At 34.4% G+C, this 26,842-nt stretch overlaps 1 protein-coding gene across 1 annotated transcript in view; it reads right to left on the bottom strand.

Moving 5' to 3' along the window:
• Window positions 1–26,842, bottom strand: part of KCNT2 (potassium sodium-activated channel subfamily T member 2) — a 124,675-nt gene that overhangs the window by 37,861 nt on the left and 59,972 nt on the right. The window contains exons 14-23 of the mRNA XM_026853976.1: window positions 21,978–22,086; window positions 16,397–16,505; window positions 12,013–12,069; window positions 10,778–10,927; window positions 9,422–9,651; window positions 8,502–8,718; window positions 7,078–7,183; window positions 6,555–6,727; window positions 4,418–4,489; window positions 1,174–1,308 (exon numbers count right to left, since the gene is read on the bottom strand). Coding sequence (XP_026709777.1) covers window positions 1,174–1,308; window positions 4,418–4,489; window positions 6,555–6,727; window positions 7,078–7,183; window positions 8,502–8,718; window positions 9,422–9,651; window positions 10,778–10,927; window positions 12,013–12,069; window positions 16,397–16,505; window positions 21,978–22,086 — 1,358 coding nt within the window. The remainder of the gene's footprint in view (window positions 1–1,173; window positions 1,309–4,417; window positions 4,490–6,554; window positions 6,728–7,077; window positions 7,184–8,501; window positions 8,719–9,421; window positions 9,652–10,777; window positions 10,928–12,012; window positions 12,070–16,396; window positions 16,506–21,977; window positions 22,087–26,842) is intronic.

Genomic DNA, 26,842 nt, shown 5'->3' with positions numbered 1-26,842 from the left:
TGATTATGAAACATGCACACCTGTGCTGGTATCAGGTACAAATTCAAAGTTAGAAAAAGACAGAACTACAATTTCTCATGCAACGTAAATTATGCTTCTTTTGAGCACATGAAGAAATACCGACAGCATTTAACTACATTCTCACACACAGCTGCATTAAAAAAAAAAATCTTCATTGAAAATACTTGTGTTTTAGTGAGCTCAGTTTTCTAAAACACTGACATATTCAAAAGACTTTTACTGTGCATCTTATGTGGAAGGCTTGACACAGAAAAGGGAAGCAATATTGAATGATACTGAAACCTCTAGGGAAGGATATAATTTTGCCCTAGTTTTATTAGAATGAACAACAGGAAGTGCTAGACTTAAGCCCCAGATCAGGGAGACATTTCATATTTTATGTGTGGTATGTTTTGTTTTGGGGGGAGGGTGTTTTTGCATTTTGAATTTTTTTTTTTTTTTTTTTTTCTAAGCACAGAAGAACTTTTCCACAGTTTAAAGGGACATGTATCTTTTTGGTACTTGTGTTAAATATCTTCAGTCAATGAAGTGAGGCTTTATTCAGGAGAGGAACAAGAAATAGGGTGATTAGCTCTTCATCACAGTCTTCTCAGCCTCTTTATTAGACTGATCATTTTTTTTCCCTGTATTCAGTTATTCCTTCATGACTCAGTTGTTCTCATATGTAATGTTGCATACAAGTGCCTAAAAGCCTAAATTTTGTTCAAAACTAAATATTCAAAATGTGAACACTTACTATTAACTTCACAGTGATGCACCTTTTAGCATTAGATGGATCTGCTTTTCATACTGGCTTTACCTTTACTGTGTATGACTGCCACACTGAGAAAAAAAATATTTTCTCAACTATCTCTGATCCTAAGTCTCCAAGAACAGCTTTATTTTCCTTCTTGCAAACCTGACAGTTGACTTTTAAAATGATCACCCAGTTTTGAGATGCAAAGATTTTCATCTGAGATTTCAGAATACCTTAGGATTCTGAGCGTACTGATAAGCAGGTTGGGAAAAAGTTTGCCCATATAAGACACAATTTCATATGAGGGAAAACTTAAACAGAAGAAATAAACAAGATCATTTCTTACCTGAGTACAAAAGGCATAAAGTATTTTACAATTAATGAGGATGTATAGACGGATTGCAAAAATGCCTTACCTAAAGAGTGTTTGAACATTTACAATAGTCTTAGCATCTGCCATGTAGTCTTCTTCAGCACTCATTGTACTTTCTTTGTCGACCACCACCATATTAGCTGCAAAGGTGACCCCACATCTTAATAAGTCATCTAGGCTTTTGTGAAGAGAAAGAGGGAGAAAGAAACAAGCAACTTAAAGATGGAAAACTTAAAAGATTTGGGATGGTTGGAATTTTCAGATCACAGGCTGAGTTGCTGGTTCCCTTCATCTCCATGTACATATCACAACTTCCAATATTATCTATATCAAGTATATAATCTCAATTAATTGATAGAATATGAATAATTATCTTCCTTTAAGTCATGCAGAGTGCACTTCAGTAGGTTGTCACAGTCCCTCTCCTTTTGCTAAAATGATAAATTTATTTCAACTTTTTAAAATAAGCCTTTAACAGTTACATGAGAAGACAGTATGTCTTTACATGCTGCAAAAACTTGCTTAATTTCAGTTACTTTTGGCAACAAACAGACCAAAATAAATGCCTTGGGTTGCTCTTTCCCACAATTATATTTCAATTTCAAAATGCTAATAAGGATTCTGCCAGGACATCTCATACATTCCTCTTATAGGTTAATCTGTGAGTTGGGGGGTTCTCATGATGTTTTAGGAGCAGCTGTACATCAGTAAAACTTTGCACTCTGCTAGTCACGGTTTCCTGTGAGGCCTGACCATAGAAAACACAGAAAACTGAGCTAGAGTTCCCTTTATGACTTATAGCTTTGTTCCAAAATTAAGCATATTCGTTGTTTTAACAATAATATTTCTGACAGAAACTAAGCACTTTTTGAAAAGTTCAGAAAGGACTTTTCTGTAATGATAAAAGACTGCTAGGAACCTAGCAATTTTTAAGTGAAAATAAGAAGAAAAGGTGAATTCCATGGTTTCCAAGGGAAATTGGAAAACTAAATTTTTGCATCATTCTGTTTACTTCCAAGGCGAAAAGCTGTTTTGGCATTATAATTGCTTGTCATTTAGCAATCTATTATATTAAGTCTTGATTGTCCCAATATAGTTTTTCTTTTCAGCAATGATCTTTACATAACCAATTATAAATTGGATAAGGAAAAAACCCACAAATTTTATGGTATTTATTTTACAGCTTATAAGTATTCTTCCAAAACAAATACATAATATAATTAATTTTGCAACTGTGCAGCATCACTGGTGGTTGACTACAAAAAAAGAAAGGCTATATTTTAGATGATTTATATTAACAGATTTTAGTGCAAAGCAGAACTCCAACCTTTCTCTGAGTGATTTGTGTCTTCTTTTTCAGTCTTTCAGTTGATCCCTGAATACAGCCTATTCTCAAATAACCAGATTTTCTACATTTCAATGTTTCATAAACTCAACAGCCATTCTTACTTTAGCCGTTGCATTCAACTAATTTGTGGAGAATTTAAAAAAAAATACTAATTTAGAAGTATTAATATAGTTCTCAGGTACTTCTAGCTATAGGTTTCTTAATACTAAATAGATCTCTACACAGCTGTGAAATCTGTTCAGTTATAGATCTCACATCATTTACACCTGAAGACTGTAGAACAGTTTTCTGCTACTTAATGACATATTTTGATGAAGTTCATTCCAGCTGTGAATTTTGGTGAAGCTACTTTTCTTCAGGCCATCCACTTCTAACAAAAAGGAGTGGTAAATGAGAATACTTCCCTCGGTAGTTTTCTCTCTAAGATGATGACATTTCATGCCATGTGACCAAATGACATATATTTTAGATACTTAAAAGGTAGTAGGTGACACTTTGGAAGCGTATTCTATACCTATTAAATAAGAAAGGAAACTTTGCATATTTTACATTGTAGTTCTTAGCTAAAAATTATCTTCTATTAATTGTACATGACTTAAAAAAATGTTTAGGAAAAAACGCAGAATAAATATGAACTGTGTTTTTAAAAGTCTTCTTATTGATGAAAACAGATGTCAGAAAAAAACCCTACAAAATCTGACTGGTTATTGCACCAGGAATTAAAGTGATTGTATTATCAGAAAAGATGCAGAAGTTCCTATTAGTACTACTGTAAACTGTAGAATTCTGTATAATTGTTTATTTCGAAGACCATACAGGGTTTTTTTTATGCACTCAGTTCTAAAAACAACAAAACACCTTTAGGGAGGGATTTGGTGATAATCTTTTTGAAATAAACTCAGTCAATTTAATTAAAGTTTAATTTTCCATATTAATAAAAACATCTTTGGGATAGTAATTATTTGGACACTGAATTAATTCAATTACTCTGTTGATATGACTTCTTTTTATAATTGTGGAATTAAGAGTTAAGAAAGTGGTAGATACTAATAACCTGAAACACTGTTTTGGTTTAGAGGAAGAAATGTAGAAAGTGAAAAACATTTCTGTAGGTTCTTTGCAAATCTCATAATGACTATGATACCACCAAGGTAAATCTGTAACTGTATCACTGTTATAAGTAGTATTAAAGCCCTTGTTACAAGAGGTTGAGATGGAGAAACACTGAATCTCCAGAATCCTCACTGAAAAACTGGATTCTGTTCATTCAGGGCAGGAAATAAATTTTTGTTTTCTACTTTGAGGAATGAGTATTATGGGTTTGTAATCCCAACTCAAAATCAGCTATGCAGTGAAGAAAACTGTTTTCTTCTTTAAATTAACACTCTACACACAGGAGTTTACTAACATGCTAATAAACCCTTGCTCTTCTCTTTTTTCTGCCTGATTTTTACATTAAATCTACATTGCCAAACCTAGATATGGAAATATATTAGCAGAGGTGAAGACAGAAACGTAGGAGTAGGTGATATTTTAAGTAGCGGAAGATGAAGACTGTTGAACACATTCAAGACTGCCAGTATTAGTACTGTCTACAATCTGTAGCTATCTTTACAAAACCCTAGTCAGTAACTCCAAACAAATTATAAATGTAGAATGACAGGGCTATAATCTGGCAATTTGTAGAAACATATTAATGCATCTAAATAATGTTAATCTCATGTTTTTGAACACATTAACCTGTGTTCCCTGTCATACTTTTCACTAATGACATCCTTCATAAATCAGGAATTTGAAATCCCAAATTATAGCACACAGACACAAACCATGCATGCAAAAAGATCATCTTCAAATACAAAACACAAACATGCAATGACAATACACAGAACAAACCACTGAGCACTACAATGTTAAGTTTTCTAACAGTTATTTCACCTACTTGTCGATAGAGCCCACCATGTAGTAAACCATTGGAAACCAACAGATTGCATCCAGAAAATGCATATCTGGCCTAAGCAGCAGATGGGATTACAAAATGAAACACAGTATCACAACAGCAGTATCTCTTCTAAAATATTTCAATAAACTGGTAGGTTGTTTTGTTTTGTTTTTTTTTTTAAATAAAAATTAAAACTTTGGCAGTATAATGTCACTTTGAACAGGAAATACGTTTGCAGAAAGCTGTGAATTGTTTGCTGTGATCATAAAGAATGACCATAATTAACATGCTTATATTAATAAATGCACCTCTTAAATCAGAAATTTTATGGCACAGTAAATTCCACATATAAGAATTGAATGACTGATGTCAAAGACACACTACCAAGTTATACTCCAATGCATGACTTGGGAGTACTTAAAATAAGCAGTGAGAGTTTTCAATTAAAATGTGAAGTGGAAATTCAATGATCATTTAGTTTTTGTGTCAGCAGCTCCATTCAAGTCAATGAGACAATCTTAGATGAAAACATTTTTAAAATGGAATGTGAAAAGTAAGATACTGTATTTTATTGCATTGTTTCTTTAATCCTAAATGTTACTGTGTTTCTTCTTATGTATCAAGAAACATTGGAAATCTTAAAACAGGTGTGATGTACAGATACCAAACTAAGCATACTGTAATAAACTGCCTTGATAAGTAGAGAAAATAGGAATATAACAACAAGGCATAGATATGTCCATCGAAGGTGGCTGGATTCCTAAATCCAATGAAATACATCACAAAATTCCCACTGACTTGAATGGCAGCCTGAATTCCACCTCATGCATGTATGAAAAGTGTGCTGGCTTCTCAGCTAGCTTCTGCAGTCTCATGAATGCTGGCCTTTCACAGAAGTCACTGCCAAAGCTGTGTAGAGAGAAGCGACACTAAGGATATTAGTTTAATTAGCAACCATAGCTTTTATTTATTCTAATAAAAAGTGCATTTAGACGTAAACGTCACGACAGCATTAAAGTACGTAAATTCAGCCACTGTGCTGGAAAGGAAAACAAGCACTAGAGGGCACTGTATGCTCACCTCTTTAAGAAAGTCGCAAATCAGAAGTCCTTTAGTCTAATTTAGGCTTTTATCAATGTATGCAATTCATATTATGCCATCATATGTACATAAAAAAGCTTCTGTTTTGCAAACACAGGTCAGGTGTATACAGCTTCACTAAAGAGTTGTCTGAAGCAAAATTGGGACACTTCATAGCAGGTCTTTGTATAATAAATCACTTGAACTAGAACATATCCATGGAAAGGGAAGTGTCACCCTGGAATCAGAACCTGTAACAAATTTCTTCTGCTGTCATTTCTTTGAGTCATAGTTTGATCTATTGTCTGTATACTGCTAACCTCCATTTCTGTGAAAAAAAAAAAAAAAAAAAAAAAAAAAGAAGTCTCTTTCATTCATTGTCAGATTATAAATGAATCAGTCTTGCCAGAGAAAAATTTGTCTGAAATTTTAAACAGCTAATGCAAGAAAGGCTAAGAATTCCAGCGATCTCCAAACAGATACAGTAATAAGGACAATATTGTAGGTTTTAATTTTTTTCCATGGCGTTACATAATTGCAGACAAAGTGTGTGTGTAGCTAGGTGGGGGGGTCCTACTGCCTTAAAGAACTGTTTATCTTAGAGTCTAAAATTATAAAAAATATACCTAACTGGTCCAGGCCACTCAGTGTCTCGGGTTAAATACATTAGTGTTTTCTGAAGTGCTGTCATAAGCTGTGAAACTGTTACACAGTTTGCTTTTTACAGTGTTTATAAAGTAATTTAATTTTAGCAGTAACATTCACATTATTTGGGGTATTTTTAAGACATACTTGGCTGAAACATTGGCCATGAAGAATAGAGATGTTTCAGTTCACTATGGTCATTTACAGTCAGTAAAAAGTCAATTTTGTATATGATAGTGAACACAGGGTATTATTTTTATCACCAATTTTTATCAAAGATAAACGTGCCATAATGTTTTTGATTTTAAGTTGGCCATGTGAAGAGTGATCACCTATTGAAGTAATGGTAAAATGAGCTTAAAATGTATCACAAAAAAAAAAGAAAAAGAAAAGAAAAATTAAATCTACTTACGGGTTATCCAGGAGTAATACAATGGGATTTAGTTCTTTCTTTGGTCGGTAATAAGCTCTGAGTGGAACAATAAAGTTATATAAGCCATTTCCAGCAGTTTCTGCTGCAACTATAATCAATTTATTTTTGAATCCATAGGCTTTGGCATCTTCATAGTAGTTATGCTGGCATCCCTAAAATCAAAATAAGAAACAAGTTCAGTGGATATGAATAAATAGATTTAGCTCTGACATTAAAGGGTTTTACCATTAGAAATAGAAAATTGTATCAGATGACCTGATACAAATGTGATTACCAAATGTGATTACCAAATGTGATTAACAGACGTAAGACATGATTAACAGATATTAACAAATATGATTAACAGACATAAACACTTAGTGATGAAAAGCATGAGAAAAGCTTTTATAGCTTAGTAAGTGTTGAGCAATCCTCATATCTAAGCAGAAAGCAGAATTTAACTCTGTTCTGATGCAAGAGACAAACAAGAATAGTTTTATCCAGTAACAGGAATTCCCTTTACCTTATCTAGTCTTAAACAACAGAAGGGTACTTTTTCATGCAGAAGATGACAAAAGGTGGGAGAGCTTCCGATATATGGAGAGTAAGGAGGATAGCCTTTGGCATACCTAGGAGAATAGAACAAACATTTTTCAGTATAGCAAATTACTGAAACATAGTTTACTATACAACTATTTTATGGGTTGTTTATACCTATGTCTAAGTTTTGCAGTTATCTGTAGACTAGCAGAGTCAAATACATGAGATGAACTATGTTTAATATGTTAATAAAGGAATATATTTTACAGCTTTGAATTTAGTAAAATTTAGTGAAAGCTATCATGCATTCGTGGACTAAAGGAATTTTGCTTGGGTTTTATTGTATAGTCATCTTTGGAAATACGATGATGTATCATAGTGTGCTGTCCCAGTGTTTTGAATACATGCTTTGGAAACTTCTAAAGAAGGAACAAAAGGAAGAAAAGAAAATAGAGATAGTGGTATTTCCACACTTCTCAATTTTTCCTTCAAACACGTATCAAGAATGAGTGAGGTCATTACCTTCTTGCTTTAATAACATACTTTCAACATGGTTAGAATAAATCTTAAATGGCAAATCCTCTTTCTGATGAGATGAAATTTCTAATTGACCTTAGTTTTTAATGTGGCCTTTTAAATCCCAGTATTTCAGTCTGCAGATTTAAGATGACTTGTTCTGTTATTTTTTTCATTGGAGCTTTATGATCTTCCCTGGGGCTTCTTCTGCTTGCCACTGTTGGAGTTGGGAAACTGCTAGGTGAGCCACTGGCTTAATTGTACATTTTAGTTTTAACATCCCTGTTAGAAATCCCCAAAACCGTAACTGCTTATCTGCATGGCAGTTACAGGATTGAATCTTGTTTTTATCTGTTAATGCAACACTACTTTCAGTAACATGGTAACAAGCATTTTAAATTAGATGCAGTAATTTTGTCTCATACTGCTTTTTTTTTTTTTCATTCCTACATTTTGAGGTCAGACACCTAGACCCAGCATTCAAGAAGTCTGTTGAATGATCTGATTATCACTGAATTCTCAGGATAGAGGTACTTATCTGTTTACAAATTAGTTGAGTCCTGTCTTTATAACTACAGAATGTAAGAAAAATGGTCATAAAAAATGCTGTAAAAAACCCTGCAATATACAATTAGATCTTTATGACTGCATACAGAAAATCTCTAGAAAATGGAGGAGTTAATCTGTGGTTTTTATTACAAAATAGGTGTAACAGCATTCTGCTAACAGACAACAACTTTTCATAAAGGAGAAAAATTCCATAATTGGCCTTTCTGGGTCTTGCTTGCTACAACCGCTTGGATTGATCTGCATGTCAAAACATTATCTGTGACATTTACATAATATTAGCTTTTCAAATTATGTTGTTTATTTTATATTTAATATACATACTCTAAACCTGCAGAGACTTCATCATCTGATGGGGTAGTTTCATCTTCTGACTGGTCACTTAGCAGGTCGCATGTCTGAAGCGAGGATGAGTCTGCAACCTCCAAAACAGGTGCTATACTGGGCCGTCTGCCCTCTTTACCTCCCTCAGAAGGAAGAGCTAGCGTAGGTCCACTGGATGTTCGGCATCCTGTATCTTGTAAGTCGATAGCCACTGTCCCTGAAGTAGCGTTGAAAGCATTTTCTCAATGTTGTCAAAACATTTGAATGAGACTCCTGTATTTAGTGGGGATTACATGACTACACAGCCAAAGACTGAAAGGAATACTATATTGATTGTGTTTATTACATTAATATGTAACAAATATTTAAACTATGCTTACTAAACTTTACTAAACTATATTTAAACTACAGTCTTTTCCTGCAAAGTAGAACTTCTTCTGACCATTAATATATATTTTCTTATTAACTACCTTTTCAAAATCATGCCTTATATAATTAATTCATATTTATATGCATCAATAACCTGTAGGTTTTTATTGAGCAAGGGCATTTTTTTAATTAAAGAAGCTTATGAAAACTTACTACAAACAACCAGTTATGAATGACAAAGAAATTACCCATGTGATTTTCGCAGTTGTTTTGTTTTGCTTACATTTTATTAATACTTTTTTATACAACAGTCTTAAGCAGTTTAATTCTAGATAGTCAAGTAAAAGAAAAACATAACCAAATTCTGTTGATTGTTATGTTTTGGGGTTTTTTTAAACATGAGGGCAAGTGTTTTGTATTTTTTTCTTTCACATACTATTACAATTTCTTATATATTAATTTAAATTACCATTTTAGAAATACACTGTTAAAAGCTTTAATGCACTATTCATTGAATAAGGGCTTTTTTTTTTTTTTTCTTTTTTACTTACCCATGCTGGCTATTATACTGTGTACAGGTAACCTAGAAGCTCCATGATAAGATAATTTTGATTCATGTTTTTTTCTATGTTTTTCTTGTTTCTTAAAAGCAGAATTCTCTTCTTTGGTGATATTTATGTAAAAGCATATATCTGTAGAACTCATGATATATCGAGGACCTGGATTCAGCAAAATGTTTTTGTTATCTTCCTTTCTAACACCAATCAGACAGACTCCAAACCTTAATTAGAAAAGGAAAGGCATGGTTCATTTTGCATAGTCCCATATAAACCAGAACTTCAACTGTCAAAAATGAATGCCCAGTATATTTTTCTATTTTGCAGGTTATGAACATTTTCAGATTTTTGGATAACAGTATGAAAAATCTTATCTCCTAAACAGGCCACTTCTGATCAAGCAGTTTTTATGAGCTCATGAATCCCTAGGCATTTGAATCCAGCATTTTTCTTAATTCCCATAATATTCTTCTAATGCTGTTCCAGTTGATTTTTTTTTCTATCAGATGAATAGTCCCTTCTGGGAAAATATTAGAAGAATGGATATATAATATGAAAAAGTATTCATCATGTTAAATTGTTCCATTATTCATATGTAATGGAAACCTTTTTCAGAATTAATTTTTGCGATTCACTCCTAGAAACGTATTTGATTAGTGATAGAAAATAAGGAGTTAAAGAAAAAAAATAAAATCATTCACTTACGAGAATAAACTCAATATTCATGGTTTGATATATGATCATTTTGTTAAATGTATACAAATATACATGATTTGTATTCAGTTTGTACATTCACCTCACAGAGCAGCACAGAATAAGTGATGAGTGATGTGAAACCTAAAGAAGATATGTTAACATCTAACAGAAAAAATACGGGTTTATTTTGAACAATCACACAAAAGTAGCATGCATCACCTTTAAACCAAACATTCTGTATAAAATTAACCTGCCCACAAAGGAAGTGAGATTTCCAGCTGACTCCTAAATAAATAATTTTAAAAACTACACTAATATCCTCCCACCCACTCCTTTCTAGATTGGTTTGGACATGGAAAGGGACTGGTGTTCGCATACAACCTCTCTACGGTTTCCTGGTTGTCAGGCTTATCCTATATATCATTTAAATTCTGTTCTCTCAGACTGAGCTGGCCTATATAGGACCAGCATGAGCTTTTACCTGATGACCTCTAACTTACAGAAAAATATCCATGAAATATATTAGTGGCCACATATTTAAACCTAGCAACAGAGTAATGTGTAATACTGCACCTTTGAATACATAGCTATGTTGCAGGCAAGACAATAATTACTTGTTTGACCTTTTACTTGTTGATAGTAAAATAAACATACTTTTTATGTGCATGGAAAGAAGCATATGTGAAGCTTTTCCCCTCATATTCAGCAAAAAAAGTACTTTCTTCCAGGTTAATGTGATACACTTCGTTACCAGAGCATCTGCCATACATTTTCTGCCATTGTTCTGGTGATTGCTGACTCTCCCTGAAACATGTACAGATAAAGAGAATAATTTAAAACTTAATGTAAAATTCTTATTAATCAGAACAGTATTTTGTGGCAATAGAAACTACAAATGTCTATTGAAAAGGTCCATAGGCTAATCTGAAAGAAATATTTGAGATCAAAGCTTGGTAATACTGTAAATACAGAGATTGTTTTAATTAATTAAAGGGCATTTTCTGCTAAGTAATAGGCATATAAGATTATGTGCTTTAATATCAGGAGAAATATGGCTGAATTACATTAAATTCACACCATAATAAGTAGATTCATTGCAATTTAAAGATGATAGGTGAAACCAACAGCATGCTCATTCTATTCATAAAGGCAGTCTCTTCAGGTGCTCCATCGCAGATTGTCTGGTTCCTGTTTGAAGCAGGTAAAGAATCATTAAAAATAACAAGTAGGAAAGACCTATTTAACTTCAGTCATTTTATGTGTAAGAAAGATTTTTTTTTCTGCATTTGCTTATTTTCTATCTTCATCATTTACCCTATGGACATTTGTAGATACTGTGCCTTGTATATTATGATAAATCTCTTTTCTGTAGTGCACAAAAATAAATTATTACTTTAACCATATTAAGCATATCATCCTTTACTATATGCAGTTTATGTCCTTTATCCAAATGGACTGTTGGACATGTGGAAATGTTCCAAAACTCAGCTAACAACAAATCTTGCAGACTTAGGGCTTCTGTGAACTTCTTTCTTTATTAAAGTTTCACATGGAAACAAGGTTCTGTCTGCATGAGTTTTACTGGATATAAGGATGCATATATATAAATATATGTATATAGATAGCATATAAAACTGAAAAATGTGCTCTGTGTTTTGCCACTTGGAGTTTAGATATGGGACATGCTCATTCATACATTTTCTGTATCTTAACACAATTTCTATCTCCACCCTCAGTGTAGAAACAATGTTTCAGGATGGAAGTAAACAATTTTTATTGCAACAGTATTAACAAACAGGGCACTAATTATAGAATAGCATAACTAGAAATGTAATTCCAGAATAAAATTATTCCATATTTCACTTTTCCCCCCAAAATAAAATGTTCACCTGTTTAAAGTCTGCTTCGTTCCAGTTAGTTGTCTAAAAGCTTCCCATGGGGCTGTTCTGTAAAGATCACATTGAGTTCAAGTAACAAAGGCTGTTTTCTTTCAGTATTTTATATCATAATATAAACCCTAATAAAATTCTATTACTAGATTAGATAATTAGATAACATTTAAAGATAGATGTTAAGATTAATAATTAAGATCAATAATAAAATTATAAATAAGATTCAAGGTAGAATTTTGGTGTCTTACAGACTGAGGCTTTGAATTCCATAAACAGCTGAGAAGACAATGGGATTATTTACATCTAGTTTGTCTAATCTGAAAAGTAGCATTAAAGACCAAAGCAAGTTCACATAAACAGCAGCAAACTTCCCATTAATTTTAATAGCAAGTTGATCTGGCCAAAGTTGCTTGGAAAATGAACATTTTCCCCCCTCTCTTCACATATTAGTAGCAGAAGATAAGGTCTTTTTAATTTATGTACATGTATTTCTTTTTGTTTACAGTTTATTCTATTATCATTCTAATTAGTAATAATTTTCCTGTGTTTGGCTGCTATTGCCTTTAACTTCCAGTAATTTCCCAATGTCCTTATCTTCATGATTATCAGAAATGAGCTTGTATTATGAACAGTGTCACAGTATTTCTTAATAAATATAGGAAATAGATTCCCTGTGGAATAAATAGCGCTTTATTTGTAAGAGTACATCAGCAACAGTTGGGACAATGTTTTATCAATGAACTGTTTAATTCCATTAAAATTTAAAGTCACTTAGGTTAAGATCATAACTTCACTGAATTAACAAATGTTAAAAAGCTAAAATTTGGAAGTGGTCATATTTTCCCTTTATGAATGACTTTTCACCAGGAAAATGATAAGAAATGTTCCGGTCAGTTCCTTGTTAATCTCCTCTAGTTACATGGACCTAAAATACTGTGTAAAAAGAAGAGCCATTCCTTGTGGAATGGAAAGTCATAGGTAGTCATTTGAACTTGGTTCTTTGTGAGAACAACTTGAACAAACATTCCCAGTCACTCCACTGAAGTTAATAAATTTGTGAGTCAACAGATACTGGGCTTCTGTGAATGGAATCCTGAACTAATTATTAAGAAAATCCTCTCAATGACTTTGAATAGACTTTAAAAAGATTACCCAAGATTGGAAGCAGTTCATTCACTGCAGTCTCCCCATAATCCAAGTCTGTTCTTTTTATATAAGGAAGTCAGTACTGATAGGGATTTAAAACTCAAGTCCTACTCAAGTTTAATGCAGGTGCTGGTATTAACCAGGATAATGAAAGGATAATTAAACAGGAACCAATGTAAAGCAAAGCAGTTCACTGTTAACACTGGAAGTCTACTTAACAAATACTCTTCATTATTTAGGTCTAATTTAATATTTAGTTTGGCAATAAATGTATATATAGTTAACATTTTTATCTGTAGTTTAAATAATCTATTTTCACTTAGTCTTTTTACTCAGTCAAACTCCAATGTTCATCTGACTTCACCTTTCATATGCATAAAGGTAATTTAACCTGTTTTAACAATTAGCAGTTAATTTACCTATTGTTCAACATTAGAAAATATCTAGAAAATCAAAACCATTATCAAATTTACCAAATCTGAAGCAGTTTTATGTCTGCAGTGCAATGACAACCTGATGAAGCTCAAAACTGACACCTATTTTAAAAACAGATTTCCCCCTGAAGACAACGAAGTGCAGAATCATTTACTTTATCAACACTGTTCAAGCACTCTAGCGTCAGTGCAAATCTCAGGAGATGCTTATGAAGGATGTAAGTTTAAAAGGAATTTTTTCTCTAAAATGTTAGTGTATAGTGAGTAAGAAAGTTTGAAACTAAATTTCTTGACTCAAGTACAATACTTCTAAAGATTAAATTTTTACCTGTATCTAGTTATGAGTTTATTTTATTTAGCAAGTGTTTAAATAATTTATGGTATTGCACTTAAAAATTATGAATAAAGCATAAAAATAATGAATAAAAAAGTCAAGTATAATATTGATAAAATTGGGACATTGAAGTGGTAATTCAGGAAAGAAATTATTTTTACATATTTAAATATTTTATATGATTTTTTGACTTATGCGTGATTACTGTCCTTTGAATTTAAAATATTATATTCAAGAAGTGCATAGTTGTTAACAATCAATGGTTAAATCTCTAGTTGTTAAAGATCATCTTAACTAAATACTCAGGGACACAGAGCTTCCAGATTAAACATGGTTTATGTAACATTCAGTCATAAGCAAAAAATAAGCTCAAGTACATCATCACGTAATGTTTCCAAGAGCACAGTACATTTTTTTAATAGGATCAGATCAGTCTAGCAAAAAGGTAGGTTTGTCCTCATTTCCTAATTTTGAATGCTTGACTTGGTGGCTTTTATCATACAGTGAACAGACTTGTGCACTTGTACAAAACTTAATGAAAAATTAAAATCGCAGTTAAAGTAGACTTTTGAGAACATATTCCAGCATTTCCAAGGGATCTTAAAAAGTTGTAAGAATAAAAGGGGAAGAAAAACCCCATCAATTTTGGAATTATATACCTTTTTATGTGTGGGAAGTATGTAAATTTTTAGAAAAAATGAAATGAAGGAGCAAAAATATTAAATTTGACAGCTTAGAAAGTGATATTTTGGGAGAGAAATACTTGATTTTTTGAGGGGTTTTGAGGGTTGTTTTTTTTTTTATTTTTTGCACTGTGAAGTGAAATTTGAAATATTTTTGAAGTTTTTTTCCCCTCTAATGTGTCTGGTTTAAACCTTAACAGATATACTGTGGTTTCAAAGAACAGCCATATCTATTCAACCAACTAGTCCAGCATTAATACACAAGCTCTAAGATGTCCAAAGTTTGTCTTTGTTCAGTATTTTGGAGCTCATCTGAGATTAAATGCTCTGATGACTAAAGCAAAGGAATGACAAGTATCTATTTTCACTTTTCCAGTCTTTATTTAAACAGCAAGTTTGCATGTTTCTGTAAAAGGACTCAAAGTAATGCTGACAACTATTTGTGCAAAAATAAAATTTTTCCTCCTAGTATACACTGACCAGACTAGAAATCAGTTATTTTCACAACCCTTGATTACGTCAATTAATTCTGATTGCAAAAGAAATAATAAGCACTTTTGTACTCCGCTGCAGTTACTTTGTGTCATAATTGAGAATGTGTATAAAAGATCAATATGCCTGTGTTAAAAATGAAATGCTGAAGTTCTTATGTACAGCAGAAAACAAAGTCCCTTTCATATATCTGATTTTGCTGATGGAAAATTCTCTGCTAGAATACTGCTATACTGTAGTATATATATATACTACATGAAGTAACTAAGGAAGGCTCTCTGTATTCTGTGCATGTCAGATAATGAAAGCTAGCCAGATGAAGAACGTATTTCACCATGATTCTCAGGAGGCATGGAAACAATATTTTGTTGTCATCTTATTGGCAGATTCTAGTACAGACAGTGCCATTAAAACCTTGACATTTTTTGCTCTTGGTAGTAAAAGTTCTAGCAGCAGTTTCAGTTTTCCCCATCCTGGGCACAGGGGAATACCACAAATGCCATATAGAAGGTTAAATAACTCTGCTTGTAGGTATCAAGATATTACTGGCTCCATGGCTACTTGAAAAACAGTATGTATTTTTACTCGACTCTCAGATGTATTCTTGTGCAATCTATATGCACATATTCCATTTCTACAGATGTATTTGGAGATTTTAATTCCTCTCTTTACCCATAATATTTTAATTAAAATACCTTATTATTCCAAGAATATAGCATAACAGAGATATACTAGATGTGATAAAATTATTTTGGTAAATATAGAGAGGTTCTACTGTGACTATGCAGTGTGTAGAGACACCATAATTCTGTACACCTTCCAGCAGTGTGGTTATTATGTTAAAAACCATGTCTTCACATGCATGTTTGATTGCTTCTTAATGCACAGGCACTGAATAGAAAATATTTTATATGTTATCAGAAAAACTTTTTTGAGCTCATTGAATAGGAATTTTTCTAGGTACAAAAATAGACATTCAAGTTAACATATTAAAATATTCTTGGGTCTTGGTGGTGGTGTTAAGCAGAACTGTGTGCTGGAAATAAAATTTTGCATATGTTCTATTGTGGAAGTGGCATAACAGCATGCAACAATTTGTTAAATGTATTTGGAGGATGTTTCTTTTTGAAATTATATCAGAAGTAAAACATCTCAATGCTTTTATTTTGCAGAAAGTTTTAATTTCTTTTTAAAAACTGTAGTTGTTTGGGAATTCAGGATAAGCTGTCTTCCAAAGAATATCAGCTATAACTTTTACAAGGCGGGTGTTTTTTATGGTAGTATATACTTACTGTCCCCTAGATGTATGAACCAGCAGTGTGATTAATGTAGAGGTAGCTGGGCATATACAATTTAGAGCTAGCATAGCATATTTGAATTCCTCTTCACACACAACATGATCTGTAGGAAAAAAAAAAAAAAAAGGAAATAGAAACTGTAAAAATACATTCCATTGAACAGAATTATCACTTCCTCTCATTGGCTAGGAAAATGGTGAAGATAGAGGCAATGAAAAATTGCCTCCAGATCTTCATCTTCCACTTGAACCTGGAGGGCAGTTGTATATGTTCTGCCCCATCTATGCTCTCTCTCAGATTGCATGAGTAGAGTTAATTATGCATCCAGCTCTTACTTTCTGTCCTGCATCTACACACGGAGAGGATGCAACAGCTCTGTGTATCCCATTTCCACTACCTTGCTGCACTAGTTTTATGAGTAAGCCATGTAGCATAGTCTAGTTTGTATCTTTTGCACCTTCTGCAGTCTTTCATAAACTGGTATAGAAACATCAAGCACTGTACAAAGGTAGAATTTTGTGTTCAGGAAGTAGGATACCTCCGATACTGCAGAGCAGGACTGGCTTGCAGACCTGTTACGTGGCAGTGGCTCTGGGATTTTGCACTGCACTTCCATGTGTCACGTAGATTTGACTAATACCTCCCCCAGGAACTGCTAACAGCTGCTGTCTCCTTGCAACCTAGGCAAGGAAGGTAGTTGTTTTTTCTTTTCTGTTCTTTTTACAACTTTGCATTCTTCTTACCCCAGTCTTTGTCTGGCTTTTGTAATCACAAAATCATGCTTTGTTTTTGAGAGTCCTTACAGGAAGGTATGTCACTTTCTCTGATGGAACAGTACTATAGACACACCTGCTTTTTTCTGACTTTGAATGGAATTTATGGGAGGGGAAGTGAGAACAGAAAGCAACAGACACATTATATCTAGTCCTCTGTATTGGTTTATATTTAAAACTGATAAATATTCTGCACATGTTTTCAATATTGTATAAATTATTGTTATTCAACTTGGATGGCTAGTGCATAGAATTCAGATCACAGTTAAATGTTCACCAGTGCTGGTGACAGCATGAATAGGAACTAGAAATTACTCTTTAATGTCATTCACATATACCTGGCAGTATTAAAATAGATATAAGATGGCATAAGCATAAAACTTACAACTTAATTAAACTTTCTGTCAGTGTAGAAGCTTAAAATCATAAAGGTTTTCTAAGGTCATGAATGCATTAATATTTTTTTTTATCTGAAGGTATCATTGAAATCCTTAGAACCACCTCATTTCTCTAACTAACCTACTTTCTAGATATAATTTATAGTATAGCTATAAGCATGCCACTTACTGAAAACAAAAATAAGGGCATACTTTGTATGCCTTCTCTATTCCTTTTTTTGAAATTTCTATAAGCTTTTCAGCAACAGAATTATTGACTACTGAAAACAGAAATTCATTCTCTCATTTTCTGAAGGTCAAGGCCTATTTAAATGTCATGGGAAAGGAATGAATTTAGTTATATGAAGACATGTCAAATATAGAACAAAATGAGATTTTATTTCCTCCTCTGAATATATTTCAGTTAATATATTTAAGTTATAGCAAATAAATATTTCCTGAAGAAAATATTTCAGACAGAAATGTGTTCTCTTAGTTGACCACTTGCCATCATATCTATTTGAGCTTTAAGCTAGAGATATTGAGTGAGTAAGGTATAGTCTACTGCTTGGATGGAATATCTCCATTCTATTACCATTAGTCAGATGGCAAATATTTATGAAAGTGAATACTGACTTCCTGATATTGAAGGAACAAGAATTCTCTATATTCCATTTAGAATTTGCAGATGCTGTAGTTTCTGTTGAAAATATATTTTGACAGAAAATTTGTGGCTAAGTCTGTCTCAAATAGATGTAGTAATGCAGTGTGCTGAGTTATGACTTCTGTAACATTCCTGAAGATAAAATATACTCAAAATACTGATTTATGCCTGCAGCCATGTGGTGAGAATGTTCTAGACCTGACAATTATTCTGAGAAACCCTACTTTTGTCATTTTGATAAATTAACATTATCACTACCAAACCAGATAGAGAAAAATGCCCATGCATTATCTCTATAAACTATTTTTATCTGTAATTGGATAGATTAATCATCAGATGCGTTTAATCTGTTTTGGTGAACCTGGACTATGTCACTGCCGAATAAACTACTGAAGGTTTAATGTTGGACATCACCAATCTGTGCTAATTCATTGGTGCATATTGAATAAATAAAGAATGTCAAAATGTATCCCCAGTTCCCAGAATAGTGATTATGTATAATTTCTGAATATTCGAGGTAACGGCAATTATTTTATTTTCTGGCAAATACATAAAGGTTGTAAATTCAACTCAATATGTAATCTACTCCAGTCTCTGAACTGCATAAACATACTACTGCTGTGGATAATCTTCACTTTATTCCATGTTTCTGATGAAATGTAAGGCCAGATGCATGCTTTAAGAGTACATGCTGTTTTGTAGCCCCGTGCGTTTGAAGACAAAGCAGGGAGATTAAGAAAACCATATGTAACTGCCAGTCAAGGAAAATGCAGTATTAATGAAAGAAAAACTGGGCATCTCAAGGCATCTTATATTGGAAATTACTACGGAATAATCAAAGCATTTCAGCCTAAGACATAAGATGGTAAACAATGGTGATACAGTGTTTCCTTGCCCATCTGAAAACTGTCATGTTAGAGTGACTGTATATATATATATATATACATATATATATAGGGTCTTCACACCTTGAACTTGCAAAAGAGTTTGCTGGGACACTTACGTCCTGTGCTTTTCAGATTCCACTGAAGAATCATATTCAAGCAGACAGAAATATTTCCACTGTATTAATATATGCATGTTACCATTTTAAACTAAGTAGTTAAACTCCACTGTAAAAAATAACAGAGAAGACTCAGGATGCAAGGATGTGTGTCTGGCATCAGGTAAAAAGACAGGAAACATCCCTTTCTGACAAGCCATTTTACCCTGTGCAAAGCGTCTCCATTCTATTGCTGTGATGACAAGAATAAGTTATCTTATTGAAGAAGGAAGAATGTAAAAGTCTTGTTTACCAGATGAGAATAAATTATAACAATTATTTTTCCCATATACTGTTTCTGAAGCCTAAGGCAGAAAATCTCCAGGATGCTATTCTACAGGAAAATGCAGTCAGGGTCTAAATTTCAGGAGTCTCGTGCAATCTAGGATGACTGGTCAACCTAATATAAACTGCTGGGAAACAGAGCTTCTAGTGTTTTGTAAATTTTTCAATGTAGTTATAAGTTAAACTTTTGTTAGGAGGACGTTCTGGAACTCTGGTTGCATTTTTTCTAAGTTCAGAAACTTTCTTTTTGACCATTAGAGTCTCTAAACCTGTGTGTAAAGAAAAAAACTCCAAAGAAATCCTATTACTGAATATTTCAGGTTCATAAAAATGCACAGTATTGTTTTGAGAAACCTCCAGAGGAAAGGAGTAATTTTTTTAAAGGAATATCAAATTTAAAAGAAGCTGTTGCATTAAGGCAGTAATAAAGCAGTCCTGAATGATAATAGGAAGAACACTTAGAAAAATGTTCCATATGGTTGTGACAAATTTTATTCGCAAGCACTCTGGACAAGTCTATAGTCTGCAGCCCCCACTGACTACGTATTTCAGAATAAGAAAATCTGGATGAGATTAATAATCAAAGTAGGGTCCTCTTAGGAAAATGTATGCAAACAAATGTTGTTCTCATGACTCTATCAGTAGACCATTTGCAGTAGGTAAGCCTCCAGTGGTGATGTTTATACCATGGTTGATATCTTGCTGAATTTAAAACTGCATAAAAAATTTCCTGTGCTTTATATGAGTAAAATTAAATTAATCTTGAAGGAAGGCTTGTAATTCTCTGCTTTCATTCAGAAGGCATGTGTGGAAATGGATGCAGTGATCCCTATGTTTTATATGAAATTGTCTGGGGATATAAGGTGCTATATATTTAGACTTACCATACATTACTACTTAATTAATATTAGAAGGGGCTAATGAGGCACAGAATATATAAGGTTTCCTCAAGCCCGTGAAGAACTACAGAACATAAATGAAGACAGTAAGATACCAGACTGGTTAAGCTTAGTTGAAGGACATATTACAAAAAGAGAGTTTGGGTTTTGTTGTTGTTTGCTTTTTTTAAAAAAAAATATGGCCCGAAATCTCAATCTGAGACTTAGAACAGATATGAAAAATTACCTGTTTTGCAAGTCTGGTTATATATAAACTCCTACAGAGACAAGCCATTAAGAATAATGAAACTCTCTTAAAAATACAATTAGGAACAATAAATTAACACAGTTACTGATCAAGAAAAGTGGCCATGGCTAGGGAGAAGAGATTATGTTTGTGCTGTGTGGTTTTAAGGGGGAGATGAAAAAGTACCATCATTCTTGTCACAGCATGAGTCTTATTCCCTGCTGTGCCATTTTATAGTGTGAGATTATACTTTTATAACTTCAGAATTGCTATTGATGCTTTTTTCCTTCTTTCCAACCGAGTGGTAAATTCAGTCACTTTTGAAATTACAGCTTTGACTGTTGCACTGGAATTTAATTTTTCATCACATCCTAGGATGATGGAGGAGACTAATATTTTCTATAGAGGGGTGGTTTTTTTAATTTTGCATGAATCAGCAATCTTTTCTTCCTTAGAACATCCTTCAAAAAACCTGAATTTTCAAAATTACATTTGAAAAGGAAAGCTTTGCTTCTACTTCATAGCGATATTTTTCCAAGGATAGGAAAAATGAGTTCATTATAAAAGTATTTGCTTCTTTTTGCACATGAGCATGTATATGTCTGTATGTACTTATATGTATGTGTGTGTTTATATATAGAGAGAGAAAGAAACCTACCTACATAGTGCAGAGAAACAGTTTGTTAGATTAAAGCTGGTAATCTCTTCTTATAAGAGAGGATTTGTTTGGATTTCTTAACATCATTTTGTATTTTATGTCATAGTTTCTAAGACATGCATTTTACTGGATATAGAATTAAATTATATGTCTCTTTCCAAAATATTTGAAAGTAATGAACATGGTTTTATGTTTTTCATACCACTCAGAAGAAAACAGTCCAATGGGAAGACTTTCTTTTAAATGTTTGTTGGATAGAATTTGACTTTTGTGAGTGGATCTTCTCATATATCACTTAGTAACAGTATTTTTTAGTAGACAGAAATGATTAAAGACATGGATATAGCAAGCTGGAAACCTATCTGAATCTATAATTAAGGAGTAACAATGTGTTATATGTCAAATAATTCTACTCTGTGTAACATAAAAGAGTAATAATCCTTAAAAGTACTTATTTATAAGACATTAATGTAAAACATGACATTTTAGTATTGATAGAATATATACAGCCCATGTTATTTTACAATACTGCACTCTTCATCTGCTTCTAACCAGTAAATACACCTAGGGAATCTCAGTTTACTTGTGCATTTACAAACCAAACTGCCAAATACTAACAAGTGTTTCAAATGGCTGAAATTTTACACTTACCTGCAAACTTGATGTGGAATTTATTCTCAGGCTTCAGTATTTGGACATACAAAGGACAATTTGGAGCAAAGTCTTTAACTGCCCATGCTCTTAAAATGGTTTGATGATCCTAGAATAAAGAGTATGAGGTGATAACAATGAAATACAAATAACTGTGTTATATTAGAGAAAGAACCTCTTATGAGACAGATTCCACTAAATAAAATTTTAAGACTATATAACACCAGCTGGTGTGGATGTTTATGTATGTGTTAAGTAATATTACATATTATGTATATTACATATATTTAAATACATAAACATATATTCACATACACAGACAATCCAGTAATTCTGCTGACACAGACAAGGCTGAGGTATTCTCAGTGTTCACCAACAAGGTCTCTCAGGCCTCTGATTTGAGGCAGGCTTCAAGCAGAAGGAAAATAACCAGCAGTGGATGAGTTTTAGACAGGGACCGCTCCAGAGAACTCAACCCATAGAAGCCCACAGGATCAAATGGGTGAAAAGAAAGCAGGCCAATATCCTTGTATAGTTGCTTTCTTATCTTTGAAATGTTGGGGAGACTGAGAGAGGCCTCCAACAACAGCAGGAAAAATTAATAGTTTCACCCATCTTCAAACAAAAGGATGATCTGCAGAGCTATACCTGTGGGCACATGAATGCTGTGTCTCACTATTCTCATTTCCATATTCAGACATTACAGTCTGGATGAGTGGAAAACTATATGGGTAAAAGGCTGGTTAGATGATTGGAGTCTTAGGGCAATGATAAATGGCATGTATTCTACCCAGAGATCTGGGGCAAGGGGAGTGTCACAGGGATCAGCAGTGGAATTTGTTCTGTTAAATATCTTTATCTATGATTTGGAGGAGGTGAAAGAGTGCACATTCAGCAGGTTTGCAGATGATACCAAACTGGAGGGAACAGTCAAAATACTTGAGGGCAGGACTGCCATTCAGATGGACCAAGATAAGATAGAGGAATAGGCTGACAAGAACCTCATGAAATTCAACAAGGACACAAGCAAAGTCTCTGAGACTGAGTAACCACCTGCACGGGCACAGGCTGGGAGCTAACTGGCTGGGCAGCAGCTCTCCTGGAAAAGAGCTGGGGGTCCTGACAGAGAGTGAGCTGAGCATGGGCTGGCAGTGCCCTGGCAGCAGAGGATGCTGGCAGCATCCTGGGCTGTTTTATCAGGAGCACAGTTAGTAGATGGAGGGTAGTGATTATTACCCTCTACTCAGCACAAGCTAGGCTGAATCTAGACACTGCATCTAGTTTGCAGGCCCTCAGTACACCAAAGACATGAATAAGCTGGACTGAGTTCAGCAGAAAACTACCAAGATGGTCAGGAGCAGAAGCAGAAGCCCTGTGAGGAGAGGCTGAGGGAATGGAGCTTGTTCAGCCTGCAGAAGAGATGGCTTCAGAGGGACCTAGCAGCTACGCCCAGTACAGGATGGTTACTGAGTGGATGGAGCCAGGCTCTGTATATTGATGTGTGGGTGGAAGACAAGAGACAATGGGTCTAAGTTTTTCAAGATTCAGGCTGGATAGAAGGGGAAACCTTTTCCCCATGAAGACAATCAGACAGCGGAACAGGTTATGCAGAAAGACTATGCTGTCTCCACCCCTGGACAATTTTAACACCAACCTAGACAAAGCCCTGAGCAACGTGGTCTGTGTTCATAACTGACAGTCAGTCTAGAGACCTCCTGAGCTTCCTTCCAACCTCCATTATCCTATGATCCTAATACATCCTGTTTGTTGGAATGCAGAATAGAGGGCTTGTTTCCAGAAATCTTCTAATAAGGTATTTTGTCCCTCTGCTGTCTTTCTGCAAGTGTTGGGGATTATATAATTTGGAAGCGGTGGCATTCGGATGTGGAAGAATTCTGTGAAAACTTAGATGGTGGTGATGAGTCATGTCTAATTAATCAAGAATGAACTATTAGATATGTCCTTCTGAAAACAGTCTGAATGTAAGTAACATTAAATGAGGACATCAGGAATTACAAGTTTAAAATTATGGTTAATTTTTTAAAATATCAACTCAATTAAAAACAGAGCTACATTTTTGTGCAACTAAAATATCTGCATAACTGATGTTAGAATCTAGCCAGCTACTGACCAAAGGATGTCAATATATTTTCCAACCTGTTAGTGTCTGCACTTGTTACCACATGCCAAGAGTGAGTTAACCACAGGATGAATACTGCTACCCCATAAAAGTATGTGATAATATATTAATATATTTAATTTCATTAAATATGGCTGATCTCAGTGTATCAGCCATCAGTTTTTATCCATTTCAGAACTAAAACAGGATATTTGAGAGCTGCATGTAGGAAGCAATACTTGGGTTGAAATGTCTTGCCTAGTCATGAAGTTGGTGGTATTAAAAGATAAAATATGAAGAATGATTCATTATGTTTGCAGCATCGACAGTAAGAAAAGCTTTCAGACTCATGAACACAAGGGAAAATCTCTGTCTGGAACAGTTGACGTTTTCAAACCATAATATTTTAATGTCAGTTGAGATGTTAGAAAGTACTTTTTCTACTATAAATACTAGAATGAATTCATAAGAGGAAGACCTTTTGAGGATGTTAAAATACATTATTCCCCATTTTTCTTCTTCACATCTTCATAGATGTAGGATTGCTTTGCCCATTCAAGAGATTTCAGAATTTGGATGTACCCTGCTATGAGCTTTCCTTGTATACAGTCACTTTTCTTCATTTTTTCTATAACACATGACAACTTACCCTCCTTAGGGTTTTGGGTTTGGTTTTTTTTTTTTTTTTTTGTATTTAGGGTTTTTTGGTCTTTTGTCTTCAGGGAATGAAATTCCAGCACAATCTAGAAGTAGCAAATGGATGGGTAATGGGATAGATGACAGTCACAGAGATATACTACAGGAGTATGAGGTTTGGGAGAGGATTTGGGACAGATTGAAAAACCTGTATTGTTGAAGACGTTACCCAACCTTTTTATGCAAAAAGTGTCAGGGAAACACATTCAGAATCACTTGCAGTGATGGTGTGGCTTCATTGCACAGGGTTTGACATCACCAGTTTCCTCCCTTTCTTTCCCTAGCAATCATTCACAGACCACATTGACTTGTAAAAATGGTGAGAAAAGGCTGTTTCCTGTATGTAACATGAACATAGCTTATATTCAATGAAATTTAGGTGAACTTTTTTTTTCATTCTTGACTACTGCATACATGAGCTAAGATTAAATTTACTGTGATAAACCAAAACTGTACCAGTAAATACAAATTTGGCTGTACATTTCAGACTAAGTTTACTCTTCTCAATGTTAGATATTTTGAATTTTTTTTAATTATTTTGTCTAAAATTCCTGATTTTGACAGAAGGTACAAGAATTGTTAAAAATAAAATGAAGAATGCTTATTAGAATGATTCAAATGACAGCATTTTATTAGAAAAAAAAACAAAACAAAACAAAACAAAACAAAACAAAAACAAAAAAAAAAAAACCTTGACCCGTAGAAGAGTGTTGTAAAACTAGAAGTATGAATCTCAACATAAAATATTTTTAGATAATTGTATAGGACAGGGATAGACTCCTTAAAATTTAAATCTCTTCATGATTATTTGGCATGTTTGTGGTTTTAACACTGAAATATGTACTGCTTTCCATTTGCTAACTCTTTTGAAGAAGCAGTGTACAAATATGTAATATATATAAAATGGTTACTTAAATGCCCCATATAGCTTCACAAGATCAGCTCAGTGTGTATGAACTGTTAATGTAATAACCTTGCATTATGGTTTTGTTTTCACAGAATCAGAATCACAGAATCATCTAGGTTGGGAAAGACCTTGTAGATCATCCAGTCCAACCATTAACCTAACATTGACAGTTCCCAACTACACCATATCCCTAAGTGCTATGTCAACCCGACTCTTAAACACCTCCAGGGATGGGGACTCCACCACCTCCTTGGGCAGCCCATTCCAACGCCCAACAACCCCTTCTATAAATAAATGCTTCCTAATATCCAGTCTAAACCTTCCCTGGCGCAACTTGAGGCCATTACCTCTTGTCCTATTGCTTACTACTTGGTTAAAGAGACTCATCCCCAGCTATATGCACCCTACTTTCAGGTATCTGTAGAGGGTGATGAGGTCTCCCCTCAGCTTCCTCTTCTCCAGACTAAGCACCCCCAGTTCCCTCAGCCGCTCCTCCTACGACCTGTGCTCCAGACCCTGCACCACCTTCGTTGCCCTTCTCTGGACACGCTCGAGTCATTCAATGTCCTTTTTGTAGTGAGGGGCCCAAAACTGAACACAGAAATCGAGGTGCGGCCTCACCAGTGCCGAGTACAGGGGTCAGATCCCTTCCCTGTCCCTGCTGGCCACGCTATTGCTGACACAAGCCAGGATGCCATTGGCCTTCTTGGCCACCTGGGCACACTGCTGGCTCCTGTTCAGCCGGCTGTCAATCACTCCTCCAGGTCCCTCTCTGGCAGCTCTCCAGACACTCCTCCCCAAGCCTGTAGCGCTGCTGGGGGTTGTTGTGGCCCAAGGGCAGCCCCCGGCATTTGGCCTTATGGAAACTCCTCCAGTTGGCCTCAGCCCATGGCTCCAGCCTGTCCAGGTCTCTCTGCAGAGCCTCCCTACCCTCGAGCAGATCAACACTCCCACACAACCTGGTGTCATCTGCAAACTGACTGAGGGTGCACTCCCATCCCCTTGTCTAGATCATCAATAAAGATGTTAAACAGGAGTGGCCCCAACACCGAGCCCTGGGGGACACCACTCGTGACCGGCCGCCAACCAGATTTAACTCCATTCACTACAACTCTCTGGGCCTGACCATCCAGACAGTTTTTT

The sequence above is a fragment of the Athene cunicularia genome (genome assembly GCF_003259725.1).
Source record: "Athene cunicularia isolate RWA chromosome 8 unlocalized genomic scaffold, athCun1 chr8_part1, whole genome shotgun sequence".
In the NCBI taxonomy this organism is placed as follows: Eukaryota; Metazoa; Chordata; class Aves; order Strigiformes; family Strigidae; genus Athene; species Athene cunicularia.
Note: the sequence above shows the minus strand (reverse complement) of the source record. Positions and strands in the feature narration are given on the sequence as shown.